Source organism: Scomber japonicus, chromosome 1, assembly GCF_027409825.1.
Source record: "Scomber japonicus isolate fScoJap1 chromosome 1, fScoJap1.pri, whole genome shotgun sequence".
In the NCBI taxonomy this organism is placed as follows: Eukaryota; Metazoa; Chordata; class Actinopteri; order Scombriformes; family Scombridae; genus Scomber; species Scomber japonicus.
Window position 1 is genome coordinate 26,016,444 of NC_070578.1, and position 17,473 is coordinate 26,033,916.

At 37.4% G+C, this 17,473-nt stretch overlaps 1 protein-coding gene across 1 annotated transcript in view; it reads left to right on the forward strand.

Moving 5' to 3' along the window:
* The window catches only part of gpc6a (glypican 6a), a 148,908-nt gene that overhangs the window by 129,311 nt on the left and 2,124 nt on the right, over positions 1-17,473 (forward strand). Inside the window, exon 8 of the mRNA XM_053318172.1 lies at positions 16,450-16,580. Within this exon, the coding sequence (XP_053174147.1) occupies positions 16,450-16,580 (131 nt within the window). The remainder of the gene's footprint in view (positions 1-16,449; positions 16,581-17,473) is intronic.

The following is a 17,473-nucleotide window of genomic DNA, read 5'->3' on the forward strand; positions in this document are numbered from 1 at the left end:
GGTAGAGTGGATGAAGAGGGAGGGAGCGGAGACAGTAAGAAGCCGGTGAATCAGATCAATAACACGTTATTTTCTGATTGTTTCACAGCGGTTATGTTCAACAATGAGTAATAATAACATGCACATTAGCCGGTCAACTTAGCCGGACCTCCCAACTCTCCCGGAAGTTCCGGGAATCTCCTGCATATTGATAGCGTCTCCATGATGCCCGCAAATGAGACGTATTCTCCCGGAATCTGGAGTGAACGAGTAAAAGTGCACACTAGAGAGTGACGCAGTACCATTTCTAAAGGCTTGGTGTCAGAGTTACATACTTGAACTTTAAATGTTGCATTTTAGAATATGTAGTCTAGACAGATGAAGTCATTGTTTTGCCTTTGGTGTATTCTGCTTTGTCTGAATTTATTTGTATAGTGTTTTACAGTTTACTGAATGATTTTTTAAAAATCTTAAAACAGATGGCATCTTACACAGACAGTGAAGATTAATCAAAACAACATTTTAATAATCAATAAACTCGCTCTTAAATCTGAGCATTTTAGATAGTTGTCAAAAATGATGAATACTTTGCAGTGTGACTCCAATTGTATTTCTTTCATTTTTTTTACAAAACACTGCCAATAACTCAAATGAGCATGATGACAATACTCAGTTGTTTGCAGATGCTCTGTGCTGCAGGAAAAATTACACACTGATGTTAAATAATCCAACTCTATCAGTTTTGTCACTGTTTGAATAAATGTGTCTGGCGGATAGCACTAGAGCATGTATTGCACCATGTATTCCACCATGTATTCGTATTCTAAGGGAGTTGTGAAGTGTGGATGTACGACACCATTTATATTCTTGATAAGCAGATGTCTGATGACACATTTCTGACAGAAATGACTTTGTTCTCTGTCAGTTTAAACTAGCATAGTTGACAGGGCTTTTCTGTCAAATTCTGCATTGCAAAAAATGTGATAGATGTTCTGTGATAGATGAAGGAATTCCATTATTCATTTATTTTCTAAATATTTTGAGCCTTTATAATGGGTTTGTCGTTGAGCACTGTAATATGGATGCAGTCATTAGCGGTGGCCATGCCCTTCTCTAATCTCCATTTCACATTGTTTTAGCAGGGTGCCACATCCAGGAAATTATATGGCAACCACTATTTTTCTCAGGAAGGAAAAAAAAGGAAACTAAATTTCTTCAATCAATCCCAGTAATCCAGAGTTGATAGGTATCACCTATGTACACTTTCAGGTGCATTTATTATCGTAGCCATATTGTACTGGGAGGACTGATTTCATCAAGATTTAGGGCAACATGTTGTGAATGTGAATGCATGAGAGAAAAACAGAGCTGAGCATCCTTTAACTTCTGAATGGGAGGAGAAATCACTATTCCCACATGAAAGTTTCTGCTTGCCAGAGTAATCACTCATTCAGATATCGCTCTGCCCAATGCAATTTCAGACACAACTGCCAATTATGACCAATGGTATCACAGCCAAATTGCTTAAAACCATGTGCCATGCCATAAAATGGATCTAGTTGCAATTCTAATGAAATTCTGGCAGATCTATTTGCTGCAGTTTTTCTCTTAAATAGCCCAATTTTTTGTATAGATCAGTAGGCAAACAAAACGAAGAAGTGTTAAGACCAGTTAATCGCTATAGCATGCTAATTCAGTATATCGGGCATGCTGAGCTAATGTTTTAGCAGCAGTAACAACCACAGGGTGTGAGCGCTGTCGGGATGTCTAAACTCTGCATTACATTGTGCTGACAAAGATCAGGGGAAACAATTGTACACTTTGTAGTGTCAGTGCCGCATTTTTGAATAAAATCACTTTGACTGTGAAGGATGACACACTACAGGCTAGGCCACCTGAAAACTTGGAACACATCCTACTGTATATATGATCAAGGATAGGAACAACATGGAAATCTAAAGGGGCTCACACAAGACATAAAAAGACGTAACAACAAATAATAAAGGACACTCAGACATGTATAGTATGGTAGGTCTGCCAAAACAATTCATGCTCATTCATTGCTCTATATGAAGTTTTTGTCAGCATAGAAACGTTGCTGTGGGCATACTTTGACCATTATTATGAGTCAAGACGTTGAAGTTTGACAGCTTCAAATGGTGACATGAACTGAAACATATTGTTTTGAGAGAAGTAAGAGCAAGTAAGTTGTTGTGCCCTAATTCAATTTTGTTCTGTGTGTTAGAGGTGTGTTGATGTTTTCTGTCTGTTAAGATTACTAACTGTTGTGTTATTTTAGGCGGGTATACTAAGGAGGGAATACTGTCAAGGCTTTGTCTATAATGTATTCTAATGAAGAAAAAAACGGTTTATTGTAAATTCAATTTAAATCTATGCTGTAGAATCTACATTTTTGCCAGCGTACATGAATTTTAAATTGATTAATAATAAGTTTCACATACCGGGTGGTGTGAGATGTGTTGTCTCAGTATTCCTAGTGTGATAGAGGGCAATGAATCCGTCTGTCCACAGGTAATTCTTTCTGTCAAAAGAGATGGAAATCTGACAGAGACTGATGTGTAATCAGCCCGGCTCACTCAACAGAGACCTGTCAGTGAAAATAAATTAGGATTAATGTGCGTCAATAGAGACAACAGATCAATGTTGGCCACCTTCTAACTCCTCTGCGTTTAAAGGCAGCCTCATCACTTCACTTATCATTACACCCGCTCGATTCCCCACTGGCTTTAATTCCTCACAGTTAATTTTGGGGTAGTTTTCTCTTTTATGTCCTGTGTAGTTACACTTTTATGTGCTCCTCTTTAACTTCACGCTCTACTCTTTCTGAGGCTGTGCCCAATCTATACAGTTCCCTAAAGATGGCTGTACTCTTCACATTAGTTCATCTTTCCAACAGTTTCAAGCCTTACTAAATTAGCAATGTGCACATGAACTGAAGCATCACAGACAATGTGTCAAGCATTTTCTTCATGGATGTGGTTGTTTATGATGCTCCACTCTCTCACATGACTGAACAGAATTGTAACTTAAAAGGATTACCAATTTACTCTGTGTCAGTGTGCCTACTTCTGCTAAACAAATAAAGAGGAGTGGACACCTTTTTTGTTGGACATCTGCTTGGGAGATGAGCTCATTGTGATTTGTCTGGTCTGCAGTAAGATATGAGGGTTAAATTACAATGATGATGTTAATAATAGTTCCAGTCTCTCCACCATGTTTCCTTGCTATCTCCTCTAGACTGTTGCTGCTTACTCTTCTCAGAACTAGTCTTTACAATCTCACACTAAAAGAGTGCTCTTTGATTTTATGCCCCCAAAGTGGACTTTGTTAGAACATTTCTGACTGAGAAGCATGACAGATTTCAGGTTTTGCTCGCTCAAATATGTAATAAGCATAAATGTCTTTCACACAGATTTCACAGATTGCAAAAATCGAGCTAGAACAACCAAACCTGAATTTAGAAGTGTGTATCTCTCTATGCAACATTGTTTACTGTACTTCATTTCACACACACTTTATGTATTTATTGCAAGCAGCACTGAGAGTTTAGGTTTGTGTCATTTACAGTTGATATCAGAAGTAGAGGACAGTACTGATTTAATGTTCCCAAATACATTTAATGACCAACAATAAACCAGGTAACCAGGGGAGATGTGCTGGTGGGTCTTATGGGCCACCAGAGTTTAGCATTGTCACTAACAATAAATTTCATCATTCATTTCTCCTCTGTATCTTATGTAGCTAAATGTATACTATTTGAAGAAAAAATGTGATAAACATACTGCTGCATGCACACACTAACAGTGCAGTTAGCGTGTTGTGATGCTGTACACAGACTGAAGCACTCTCAGTGTGCTGTCCTGGAGACAGTCTGATTAATAATCACTTGGCTCTGTCATGCAGCAGTGAGTTAAAATTTCCCTTTAAAATCGTCAGCGGACAGGATCTAATCATCCCTGGTGCCATTATTAATAGCCTGTGCCCTCACAGAAAATCTGACCACCAAAACCTGCAGGTAGTGTATGTCCATGAGGTAAACAAGGAGGCGTCTTCAATCACAGGCAGTTCATTCAGTGGATCCCTGCAACCTTTTCTAAATCATCCCAGTCTACCTGCTGCTTGCACACAATCTTAGCGCCGCATCATCTTTAGTTTCTGTGTAAAGGAGAGTAATTTCCCATTTTGAATTACTGTATATTTGGACCCAAACTGGTGGTCTATGAAACCTGGCTGCTTTACCAACTGAGCAGCTTGTCAGCAGGTGCTGCCAGGAATTCGCAGCATGTAGTGGAATCTGCCTCAGCTTCAGTCTCACAGCTCTTCATTGGGCTGTTTAGTCCACTGCTGTTTCCCATGACATAGTGTGGTTAGCACATCAGCCTAAAGGTAGAGGGTGTTTACCTTGCTTAAACACAGCAGAGCCTTGTGAGCTTAACTCATCTACGTGGGTAGGCAGGCAAGCTGAAATAAACCACAGTGTGTCCAAGGCAATCCTATTTAGCGCATTATTCAAAGCACTGAATCACAAAATGCAGGGCCATTGTGTCTGAAGTAAGCTAACCCAATTGCTATGAGCATAACAAGGAACTGACCATTTTGTGTTGCTTCCCTTTGGAGATATTCCTACTTTTTTAAATACTTCTTAGCCACGCTTTATATAATTTAAATCCCCCTTTGCGGAGGGGAAAACTGGTTCAGTCATTGGTGTCCATGTGACCTAGAAACTGGAGGAATTTTTTTGTGATCCAACAGTCTAACGTTGCATATTTATCAAGGTTAGATAACGCTGTATGCTCCATTTATCTGATGTTGCTTCTCTGTAAAGTTTGTGCCAAAATGACCAAAGCTTACTTTGTGTATTGCATGGATTGCATGTCAATCCAGATGCTAAAACATTGTGCGGGTGCAATCAGTCTCACTTTTGTTTGTTTAAGTTTGGTAGAAGGTGCCAAGGATTTGTTTCTCATGCAGTGTCACTCTGTGATTATTTGGCTGGACACTAGAGTAAAGAAATACAAATAACACATTATTCTCAATTCTAGTGCCTTTGTGCTGATAAATAGCACAAGGTCAATCAAAACTGATTCCATCCCCAATGTAAATTATCTATTTATTTCCATAGCTGCTTATTACTGTACTGATGAAGGGGTTTGACTCTGTTCCAATATGCACATTTTGCTAGTCTTCATGGCCTAACACATTGATTAACATGCTCAGTAACACATTTGCATTTTTCAATGAAAAAGCACATTGACACCAACATGCAAAGTGATTAAACTCATTTTTACCATAAAATGTAGATGAGAGTGTTAAAAACAGAATATTGTTTTTATTATTCCTGGGTTTTGGGTACAATATTGGTGCGTAATAATAGGAAAATTACACTGTCATATGCTTTGCACTGCTGAATAATTATGTCGATTATATTTTTTCACCTGTGAGTCCAGATGTTAATGCATGTGCACTCATTAATTTGATGCCTTGTATTTGCTGTATTTATGAAAACTGTGACCAACTTAGTTTTCAAGTTGCTTTAGTAACTTCACCTCACAGCGAGGCATCTGTTTCTAAAGCCTTTTCCCCCAAATGGTACGTTTACCCTTGGGATGGGACATGAAAGCAGCTGTGTATGAAACTTCCATCTGTGCTTACATTAGTCACGTCACGGTTTGTTTAGCATGAATGTGCTTTGCTAAAACTGCTCAGTATCCTTATCATTGCAGGTCCAATTTTACTGTGATATATAAACATGAGTTTGGTTTTGTCCATTTGGAAAATAAACATTTTTAAGGCAAAATCATATATTATTAGGGTTTAGCTCATATCTTCCATGCAGATATAATGGAATGTAACAAATGTGATGGTATTGCAGGTACAGTACTCACTCACCTGGCTTATACATGTATATATGAAAAGTCATAGCTGTCAATTTCTATAGCACCATTGAAGAGTTAGCTGAAATTACACATTTGTCTCAGTAGTGCGGGCTATCCTATTAAAGTTTTAGAAATAGGCCTTAATGCTCAGGTTAATGTATGTATAAGTCTGTTTGTATGTGTTTCATCAGAACAGGAGTGTTGTTTCTTGGGACTTCATCGAGTCGTTATCACGGCACTGACCCTTATGTTCCGTCTTTGATTTTCTGTCTGAATAATAAATCATTTTCAGATTTGTCCCTCAGCAGCAACGTTTCCCAATCTGTGCTCAGACTTCTAAAGGGCCAGGTGTTTGGATGGGTTCAGGTGCATCCCCCGTCTTTTGGTTTTCATTTACTTTATAGTTTTTCATCAAAATGGCAAAACAAATAACATTGAGATTTTTTCCGACCTATTGCTATTTGCTCATTTTTGAGCAAAAATAAAAAATACCATAGCACATAAATGCAAATATTTTTAAAAAGATTATGCATATCTGATATCGGTGTGTAGGAAGAATTACAATATTTGCATGATGAATTAAGACAAGACTCACATACGCAGTTGTAAAAGGGCTCTTATATATAGGGTGGCTTCTTACATATATGTGGACACATATGAGGATGTCTTCTATACAGGCTGCTGGCTTGTTTCCTGTCTCTCTGGTCACATCATAGAAGGTTTTTTTGTTTATAATCTATTTATGTGCTTAGTCCTGGTCTTTTCCATGCTGCATCAAACCCAGTCCAGCACCACAAATGCAAATTTTATATGAACTATCCCCTGTTCTGGATTTGAACAATACATAAATTCTCTTCATTGCTTTGTAAAAAGCAGTAAGGGCAACATTCCGTACAAATGCTGCTAGTGCAGCAATCTGATTTTTGTTCTATCTCAATTTCTAATTTGTGTATTTACAGTGAAAATAACCACCTAAAGTTTGTGATGATGAATAAGGAGGAAACATGCTGTTAAGGTTTAGTTCATTTGTGGGTTCTTCGGTTTTTTCATGTCTGTGATCCTATAGACAGATAATACAGTAATGCTGTGTAATATGAGCATATCCTTTTATGAGCACATTGCAAATATAATTTGTCAGGGATAACAAGAGCACACAAACATACACACACATAGTGAAGTGCTATGAAAACCATGAAGGTTATTGGGCAGTTGTCATGGGGACAGGTTGTGAATCGCATACTAATGATACTATGTGTTGTTGGAGTTAATGGATTTGTGGCACATATTATGGTTTGAGAACTGCTGCTAATTCAGTAATTAACTGTAGACATGATCAACCAGTTCACCTGTTTCCTAAATTAAATTTGGGGGTTTTGTTATGCAAGTACCCACTGCCTGTCTAACCTCACAACCTATAATACATGTTTCTGTTACATTTAATGATGACAAATTTGCATCTAAATCTCTGGTATGGTGTCCTTTTATGCTGAATTGCTTTGGGTGGATATGGCATGAATGTCCTGTTGACAGCTAAAGAAGATACCCCTCTGATGTATTGATTTTAAATGTCTATTGTTGTTATTTAAACCACAGGCCTCTGGGTTTTAAAATCAACATGAGCTTGAACACACTTTGAGATCTGGCAGGGCCTGTCGAGCTTTTCCACTGACTAGACTCTAGATCATCATGCATCGGGGTTTATACAGTCTGGCCCATAAACTGGAGGGTAGACACACTTCACAATATCCTCTCTGTTTTTATTTCTATTTGTTTAAAACATTGTCTTGTTTTGATTTGTGGTCTTCCCAATGTATGAGTCATTTGAAAGGGCTGACGTTGCTGGTTGAGCATGCTTTGGTTACGATTAATGCTTTCTTCTCATACATAGTGAGCTATAGTGACTCACATCATTTTAGTGAAATCGATTAAGATAGGCTTTGTTAATGGTCCATGTGTATTCTTGGGCAAAGAAACACTGTCATTAAAAGAGACGTAAGCAGAAGCCAATCACAGTTTTTAATCCTTGCTTCAGCGAGCTATGGCTCCACACTCCCACTCTGTTTACACCTCCAACAGTGACAGCCAAGCAGTTTCAAGACAGACGGAAAGCATACACACATTCATGAGCATTCATTAAAAAAGGATTTGGATGTGTCAATACAACAAGCGACACCTAAACCTAAAATAACCCCAACCTAAAATATTTTTAATAAGAGACTGGACTGAGGTCTTGCTGTCTGGCCTTGCTGCCTCTACAGTGCATCTAATAAAAATCAATCATAGCTATCGAAAGTCTGGGGCAGCTGGGGGCTAGACCCAACGAACTGTGTGGCTGTTGAAATGAAAGCAGGTATATGACCTGTGAAAGTCCTAATTAAAATTACTGGACCTACATTAACATGCATTGCTGGAGGGTGCCCTACATGCTCTGATAGATCAACAATCACTTGACACCACTTCCAAGAGTCAGCAAACTCAGGAGGAGGCTGGGATAAAGTTTTGTTTGACTAAAACCTTTCATTCAGGGAGTACACAATCGAAAGAGGGGAATAGATTAGAATTGTAAAGCAGTACTCCTAGGGTGTTTTGTTTTAGATTTTGAGAAAACTGTGGTTTTATTGCCCTGTTTGGTATTTGCATTGGGTTAGTATATGTTGGACTTAACTGTTTGTTCTTAATATAGAGATAGGGTGCACATTGAATAAGCAGTTTTATTGTAAAGTGTTGTCAATCTAAACACCTGGGGCATATCAGCCCGTGATTTTGTAAAGCTATGAATGCTTTGACACCTCATAAAACTGGGATCACTAAACATAAGTTGCAGTCCTGTGAAAAATGTTGTCTATGTCTGTAAAATAATGTTAGTTCACTTTGCTGTAGCAGACATCACAAATTTGACTTGAAACACCCTGCCATCTTTGCTTGAGTTCAAATATCATCTCATTGACTTATCATCACTGTAGAGAGTGACAGTGTAGGGAAACTGTTTAAATTCAGCTTTAATGTCAAGTATAGGAGTTTGTGTCAAGCATACATAGCATCTTTAATCTGAAATAAACAGATAATGTGTCCTATTTAGAAAAAAAGTTTTTTATTGGTTTTTTCAACCAATAAACTTGTATTTGCTATTGTTAGTCATTTAGAGTTTTCTTTAACGCACTGCAGCAGTGCACACTGGGCTACCTGTGAGATGGGAAGACACACAAGGTTCAGCTGTAAGGAATCCTGTGGCTGCAGCAGTGACTGTTCTAGCTGGAGTCCGACTTACTGCCCTGGGCACTCATGTAAAGACTCATGGTTAGATTTTTGTCTTCACATTTTACCCTCAGTACAGTGTGTGCTTATGTGTGCCTGTGTGTATGTTTGCATTTATTTATGAACAAGTGCTTGTTTACTGCTGTGGTTGCATAGCAGAACGCTGTTGTTGATACTGAACTCTTGACTCTGTTTATGTGGACTGTACATTATGTTACAGAGATGGAATACATACATTGTATTATATTCTCATAGGCATACATTCCCAAATGAATCTTAAATGGATTTATTTACTTATATGTTTATCTATAAGTTCAGTTCACCTGAAATCTTCCTATTGGCCCACTTTTTAGTGTCAGAGAGGACCATATCAATATCATATTACTATGGTTAAATTTAAAGTAAAAGTAAAATAACAAAGCATGTTCTGATCTGATCCATATTTTGTTGTCAGTACCAGGGTGCTGCAGCTTGCGGGCCATTGTAAATCAGAGCCACACCAGCATGTGTTAAACCTAACCAGCTTTGGTGTCTCCATGACAGGATTACCACATCAAATGTGAGGGCAGTCTCCTGCAGTGGCATCCTGTTGGTACAAGCCCTTTCATGTCCTGTTAAGACCCGAGGCTTCACTGTTCACTCGTCAAAATCCCCAGTGTAACTAGGACATGACGAGGGTAGTGTGTGTGTACATGACCACAAGTGTGTCCACTCTGCTTAGGATTGTCTTCTTTTTTTAAAAATATACTTCCTTTGGCTATTACTGGTGACACATGCACTTAATATATGACTAACTAGGGATTCAAAATTAACTGGAGGGTTGTTCCATGGTCCTCTGAATCATAATTATACAAAGCCTAAGAATATAAACTGGACCTGACTAAAAGAGTACATGCTAATTGTATGAATTAGTTGTGGGCAATCATTGATTAGTGGCACGGTGGTGAAGGGGTTAGTACCTGTGCCTCAAGGAAAGAGGGTTCTGGGTTCAAACCCACCAGTTGATTGTAGCCATTCTGTGTGAAGCTTACATGTTCTCACCATGCCTGTGTGGGTTCTCTCCGGGTACTCTGGCTGCCTCCCGCAAACCAAAAATATGCAGTTTAGGTTAACTGGTAACTTAAATTACCCATAGGTGTGAATGGTTGACTGTCTGTTAGCCCTGTGATGACTGGTGACCACCCCATGTCAGCTGAGATTGCCTCCAGTTGTGGGGGAAGACAAAAAAAAAAAAAAAAAGAATATAGCATTAGCATAGCATTTCAGTACATTTGGAACAACATGGAACAAGTTTAGGTTAAAAAAGTATGTTTAGCTGGAGCAGCTTCCATCATGTATATGTAAGTAAGAATTGACAGAAACATGTCCAAATACAAGAAAACTGAGGATGTGATGGACACAAAGACACATCCCATGACAATGATCTCATGTTGTTACCCATGAACCTTTAATCAACCAACATACATAAAACACAACTATTGCACGCAGCGTAATGTGTAGTTTTGATTATTTTAGGCAAAATCGTCTCATTTTATTTGTAGTCAAGTTTGTTTGTTTTGTTTCGACATACATTGTCCCAACAGTCTTTCCAAGCCTGTAACTGCAATGATTTCCCAACCCAGCCTAAGAAACAAAAAACTGTGATGAACATTTTTGAAAAATGTCTGGGTTGACAATAGGCGTTGTAGGTGGAAAGTGGCAATTGCAGAAACAGGAAGAGAAAGTTGGTAGAAATACAAAAGCAATGGGATTATAATTATTCAATAGGATTAGCAGACCCCATGCTAATGTTGTAAATCCAGCATAAGAATTCCATGAATGGGTAGAGAGAAATGAATCCAGTGACATATGTTAGTCAAATGAGATAAGACTGTTTACAGTTTGTCACATTATTCCAGTCCAGGGTGTCAGGTGGGTGGAGTAGAGATTGGGTAAAGGACTAACTAAAGCATAACTGCAAGGTTAAATGCTCAATTGTCTACATGTTCTTAAATAAATTATTTTAATCTTAGTGAAGGTTATTTTTCAGAACAGCAGCTGACACGTGCCATTAAATATTAAGCATACTGTGAGTTAGTTATATAAGTTGTCAAAATGTAGTCCCCTTATGAATAGCAGAGCTAATTTATACTGTATGAGATGTACAGTACTCCATTCAATGAGAGCTTAATTAAATGAACTATGGGCTACTGTAGCCTGTAGCCAAAGCCAAGATAAAGAGACGCTGCTGCTCTGTTTCAGTTATCTTTCTACTGGACCCAAACAGCAAAGCAGTTAGTTTGACATCTTGAACTAACTGTTAACCACAAGGCATGCTGCCTCCAACAGACATAGCGCAGCTGTGATTGACTGCTGACAGTTCAGCCTTTTCAGACTTCATGTAAGGCAAGGCAAGTTTATTTGTATAACGCCTTTCAACAAAAAGGCATTAAAACAAGATATAAAAGAAACACAATACAAAGACACATTTAAAAGTTTAAATTGAAATATAATAAAATACAATATACAAAAATAAGCTAAAATAAAACAAGAAAGATAAAACAGGAGAATAAATAAATAATATAAATATATAAATAAATTATCTCATAGGTGTCAACTAATGTTCTTGACCTTAACACTACTACCAGTAAAGTTCTGTACATTTAATGGTTCTGTATTTCTTTTTCTGAGAACATAATGGGTCTTGCAAGCTTTGGATTTATCCACATGCATGTGGTGTACAGTGTATGTTGCCCTAGCCTAAGATGATGAGCCATCATTTAAAGAGTTTAGCTGGTGGTGACTGCAGGACCTTTCCCAGAGGACCTAGAACTGTTTGAGAAACTCAGGAGATACACTTACATTTTGACCAGAGATACCTGGATCTAACAAAGAGCCTGTTCTTGTGAACTTTCGATCAATCAGTCATTCAGTCAAACTTTGTTTGTATAGCACTGTTCATACATCACAATGTAACAAAGTGATTTACATAGTCAGAATAAACAAACAAAAAATAAAAATAAGAACTTATTAGAAACAGGAATTCATTAAAAATAGGAACTCAGGAAACACTATCATAACTCTCAAGAATCTGCAATGAAGAAACACCAGAGGTAGGATAAAAATGTCAAAATAAATAAATAAATAAATACATTAAAAAAATAAAAAATTAGCTAATAAAAGATTCATAAAATATTAACAATATATAAAAGAAAAGAATAACATAAAGTCACTATAGAATAAAGTGAGTAAAACCAGAGATGAAAAGAAAGTGAAAGAGTATAAAGTAATGAAGAAAATTTCATTTTATTCTTTCCTTTTAACAGACATAAAAGGTGGGTTATGAAGAAGAAAACAATAAAATAGAATTAACACAATTGTCCAAGAAGTAAAACAGGCTTAAATAGAAAAAATAAAGACAAGTAGGTCTTAAGTTTGCCTTTCAAATGACATCCATGACACATTGTTCAAATTATTAAAAATTATTTTAAGTGGTAAATTTTCCATAGTTGTAATTGTAAATTGCATAATGTTTGTCTTGTGCTAGAATGGAAAGCTTTACAGGCATAGCAACAGTAACTAAGATGGGTTCTGTAAAGGGCCACATTCAATTACCTAACTGAGAAATCCTAATAACATAATTCATTTAGAAACATACTGTAACAGTACAGCTAAGTGTAATAAAACTCAAGGGGACTGAATACGTTTGCAATGCATTTGATAAGTAGATATTCCAAATTTGATGAATATGGATCTTAAAACAGGAGCTAAAGTGAAGCCATGCACAGTGTTACCTCTGGAGTCTGGCTTGTGATTTTCAGCACATTGTGCCAATCTGCTAATAGGTTGCACATGTAAAAATATGTGCATAACAGTTACCACTGTTGAAAAATGCATGACACCTGATATGCTAACACTGTGTAGGTGATTACATGTATTAATCCCTATACTGTTGAAATATGCAACAATCTGGGAAAGTGTATATACAGAATAATGTGTACATTTATTTATGTGAGAGACTTACACAATGTTTACACAGGATGCACAGTGAAAGCAGCATGTTAGCAGCACCGTGTCTACACAGGATATGTCCGGGCACATTATTGAGTGTAGGTCACCTGGCAACAGTTCAACATACATTCACTGTCGTGACTTGCGTAAAATGGACGAAAAGTGTAAAGATACAATTTGCGTCATTGTTACATGTATGAAGGCAAACATTAGCTGATAAGAGGTAAGTATGGACAGGAGGCAAGGGGTACTCAAATAGTCTTAAAAGTCCACTCTTAATGATTTTTTCCACTGCATCAAAGGTCCAGTAAGAATGTATGATATTTCAGTAGACAAACTGTGTATATGTACAGCATTTCTGTATTCATCGGAGATGTGACAACTTCTGTTTGTAATGAAGTACCTAAACTGGAGCATAAAAAAGTGCAATGGTCAAGTGGAGACACTGATGGAAGTGTTCATTAGTGAGTTCTTCACTTCATTCATTGTTGAAAATGTTGTTCAACTGGTTTATTTTTGTGAAACCAGTTTGGTGGCATTTTCATTACTGCAACTGTTTCATTGCTTCCCCTGGCAAAAATGAAAAAAGCGCTGCGTGTGTAGATGAGCTATAAATCTGATAGTGAGAAGGAGAACACAGCTGCTGCAAAATCTGCTTTAAAATTCTGCCACAGTGTGAACTCTTCTCTAACTTGCTATTATAGACAACTATTAATAGACAAATTATTAATATTTATGTGTACGTATGTTAAATCACTTATCTTGATTTAGCATTGAATGATTTCTTGACCTTGGAAATAGTAGTTTGACAGAACAATCCTAATTCAAGGTCAATTTAACTGCTTTTTCTGAGAGTCAGGTGTGTCTCCTGGAGCTGCTAACCTCAAGGAGTAATGATGAGGTCTAGTAACTGCACTTCTTTCCAGTTTCACAGCCTCAACTGATATTACCTCCAGTAACATCACTTGAGGCAGTTTATCAGATTTCATAAAGTTCCTACACAACTTTTATTTCTCAGATATGCTTTCACATATTCACATATGTAATCCCAATGACCTGTAAACAGACTTTGATGTGTAAAATTGGTCGCCCATGAAAAGCAGCTTTAACTGTGTGGACATAAGCCAGTGCAGGTAACTTATTAAAAGACCAGTCGTTATTATTAATATCATATGTATGTATGTATGATTTGGAAACTGGGCTAAAAACAACTAAGATTAAAAATCAGACAAAGCATTGGCCTCTGCATTAAATGAGGTGTTGTTTTTGAAATATAGGAGAATAAATTGTATGCGACAGATTTTTTGCACTCTGTGCTTTTCAGAGCCTTGAAGAATTCAGCAGCTGAAATTGGTTCAAGTCCAAAACAATTTAGAGAAAAACTGCGACACTGTTGAAAGCAATAGAATTTCCAAGAGAAGGTCGTGACCCATCAACAGTGTCTCTCTTGCCAAAACACACACACACACACACAGGCACACTCTCACAATCGATACATCACCTGTCTAATCACAGCTAGGGCTCAGATTGTGGCTTTGGTTATTTTTGTGGATGCAGGCTATAAGATCACTTGTGTTTCTCTTCACACTTGGGCATTTTTGGTATTTACTGGACTAATCATGCAAACAAAGTCATCAACCCAGGAGAAAGCAAAAACATAATGTAACCAAGAATCTGTACATCTGGAATATTTTGTGTACATTGCCCTTCAGAAGCCAAACTGTGCTAGTTTTTCTGTAGTGTTATCCCAAAATAATCATATGGCATTAAAATATGCCAAGGATCTGGGGTTTAGTCCCTGGTAGAAATACTTCTGGCTTAGATTTAGATTTACATCAAACATGATTTATCATGATCAGTGGTGGGAAGCCTTTAAAGGGTCCTGTCCTCATATATAGTGTTTGAAAAGTTAAACCCTTTATATGCAATTGCATTATCATTCGAAAATCCAAAGATTTTGGTGAATACACTTATTCATGTCCTTTCTTAGGTTTAGATGAGTAGGTTGATTCCACTCTCACGTTGGTAAATATGAAACTTGAGCCAGGAGGTGGTTATCGTAGCTAAGCATAAAGACTGGAGGCAGGAGGAGACCACGAGCCTGGCTCTGTCCAAAGCTCAAGAAATCTGCCAGCACCCTGAAAGCTAATTAATTAATTAAACATATGAATACAGTACATTATTCTTGTTTATTTAATTGATGCAAAAGTGTACTTTTGGTTTGGTTTTAATTTAATTTTTTTCTAACTTTGTGGGAAAAGCAAATAAGCATATTTCCCAAATGGCAAGCCTTTTAAGTCCGTAAAGGAAGTAAAGAAAGTCTGCACGCTGTAGATCCAAATGCAGATACAGATATCAAGAGTGATTTTTCAAGCCTCTTTTCTTATAGAATTTATGTCCTTGTTAAGTGAGTTGGTTTTCATTCTAAACAAAGTGAAGATGTATACCAGTATGAAAATATTGCATCCTTATCACACAAATTTATATATTTATACCACATACTTATGATTTAAATAAGAGTATAAACTTTGGAAAATATCTTACCAGTACTAGTTGTTATTCAGATAAGTTATGCGGTAAACTTTTGCTCTCTGTCATCATGATTGTTACCAACGACATCAAAATGACATAAGCAACACAATGTACTTCTGTTCATGATAAATCTCCATGTTTTTTTCTCCTGTTTGCTGGTCACCCGCTCAACCGTCTTGCTGAGCCCAGATGGAATCAGTCAGGGGTGACCGTTCATGCCAAATATCAAATCCAAAACCCCAAGTCTGTCTTGTATGAATCAGAGATGAACACAATATGGATGCAAGTGGACAAGATGCGAAATGTTAAGAAAAAGAACTCCGGGTCAAAGAGCACCTCTCTCCCAATAGAATAAATGAACAAAAGAGATGGTACAACTACACAATTTTGCTCCCAAATGAATGTTTAGAACTTAAAGAATGTGTGTCCCACTCTATACGAAGATAAATATATTGTGTCCCTTTTTAAATGTTCAGTTTTTAGAACACATGGACCCCTGACTTTTTTCATGTTTTATTAATTTATGGTTTAATCTATTTCTTAATTACATCAAATAAATTGTCACTTTTAAATGACTATTAATAGGATAATAGTTTTTTGAAGAAAAAAAATGTGTTAGTGGAATCATTTGTAAAATAGTGTTTGACCTAATATTCAGTATGGGAGCTGCATAAGTTGTGTGCATTTGTATTTAAGCATGACAACTTGGCAATCTATTCACTTCTCACCCTCAAGCCTTTAAAATACTGAATACTAAAGTACTAAGTCTTCTGTCCCTTGTTTTGGCCTGTGGCAGGTGATTGAGATCAAAGAGAAGCTGAAGGAGTCCAAGAGGTTCTGGTCCAACCTGCCAGATGACATTTGTGCCAAGGACAAGCTCTCAGAGTCGGATGAGGAACAGTGCTGGAACAGCCACACGAAGGGCAGGTGAGGGCTTCTTTATAACCCCAGAAAAGTCACCCTGCTCTCTGGTTATCTTTTTTTTGCCTGCCAGGGATTAAAATAACCACACTGTGTTCCCAGATTAACACTCTCTCTGTAAGTACAATGGTTAGTGCTTATATGGAGAATTGCTATAAGCTCTGAGGCTCTAATACCCAGTGGACTGAGGAGTTTCCAGCACCTCTTATCACCACTGCGGTGTGCAGAGTATCACCGAGCCGTACAGTAGATTGGACAGTGAGTTGTTTTCTCTGACGGTGAACCAGAAATGCTGGCAGGGAAAATATATTACCCCATCACTCTGGCCCTCTCCAAGTAACAAAATCACCAGATGGTGCAATAAAAGACATGTTAATTATCTTGTTTGTGCCAGTATCCTTTTTAAGCATCACTCTAAACCTGGTAGGTAAATTGATTGCGCAGAGATAATAAAACATTCAGAGACAGGCTGTGTTACAGTGGGAGTTCGTTATGAAATTGGATCATCGGATTCTCCTGTTACTTCAACACACACTAGGCACACTTCACATCGTATAAGACATATTTAATGAATGCAAAACTAACAGTTAAATAGGACAAAGTAACACACATGCACAAAAAATGTAAAGACGTAAACAAGACTTTAATTAAATGCATTAATTAAATGTTACGCACCGGTTGCCTGTCTCATGCACTGCATTATCTTAATCTCAAATGGTTTTCGAAGTCAAAAAAGACAAAAAAAGGAGTGTTAAGGGCTCACGTAGGGAGGTGCAACCACTCCCAACATGAAATAGACTATTAAGCTTGATTACACAGTTATGTTTTGTCTGATTTAAGCAGCTGTTGTCAAAAGTAGATCTTCCTTTTATCTAATTTCAGTTGGTCTCATTTTGGAT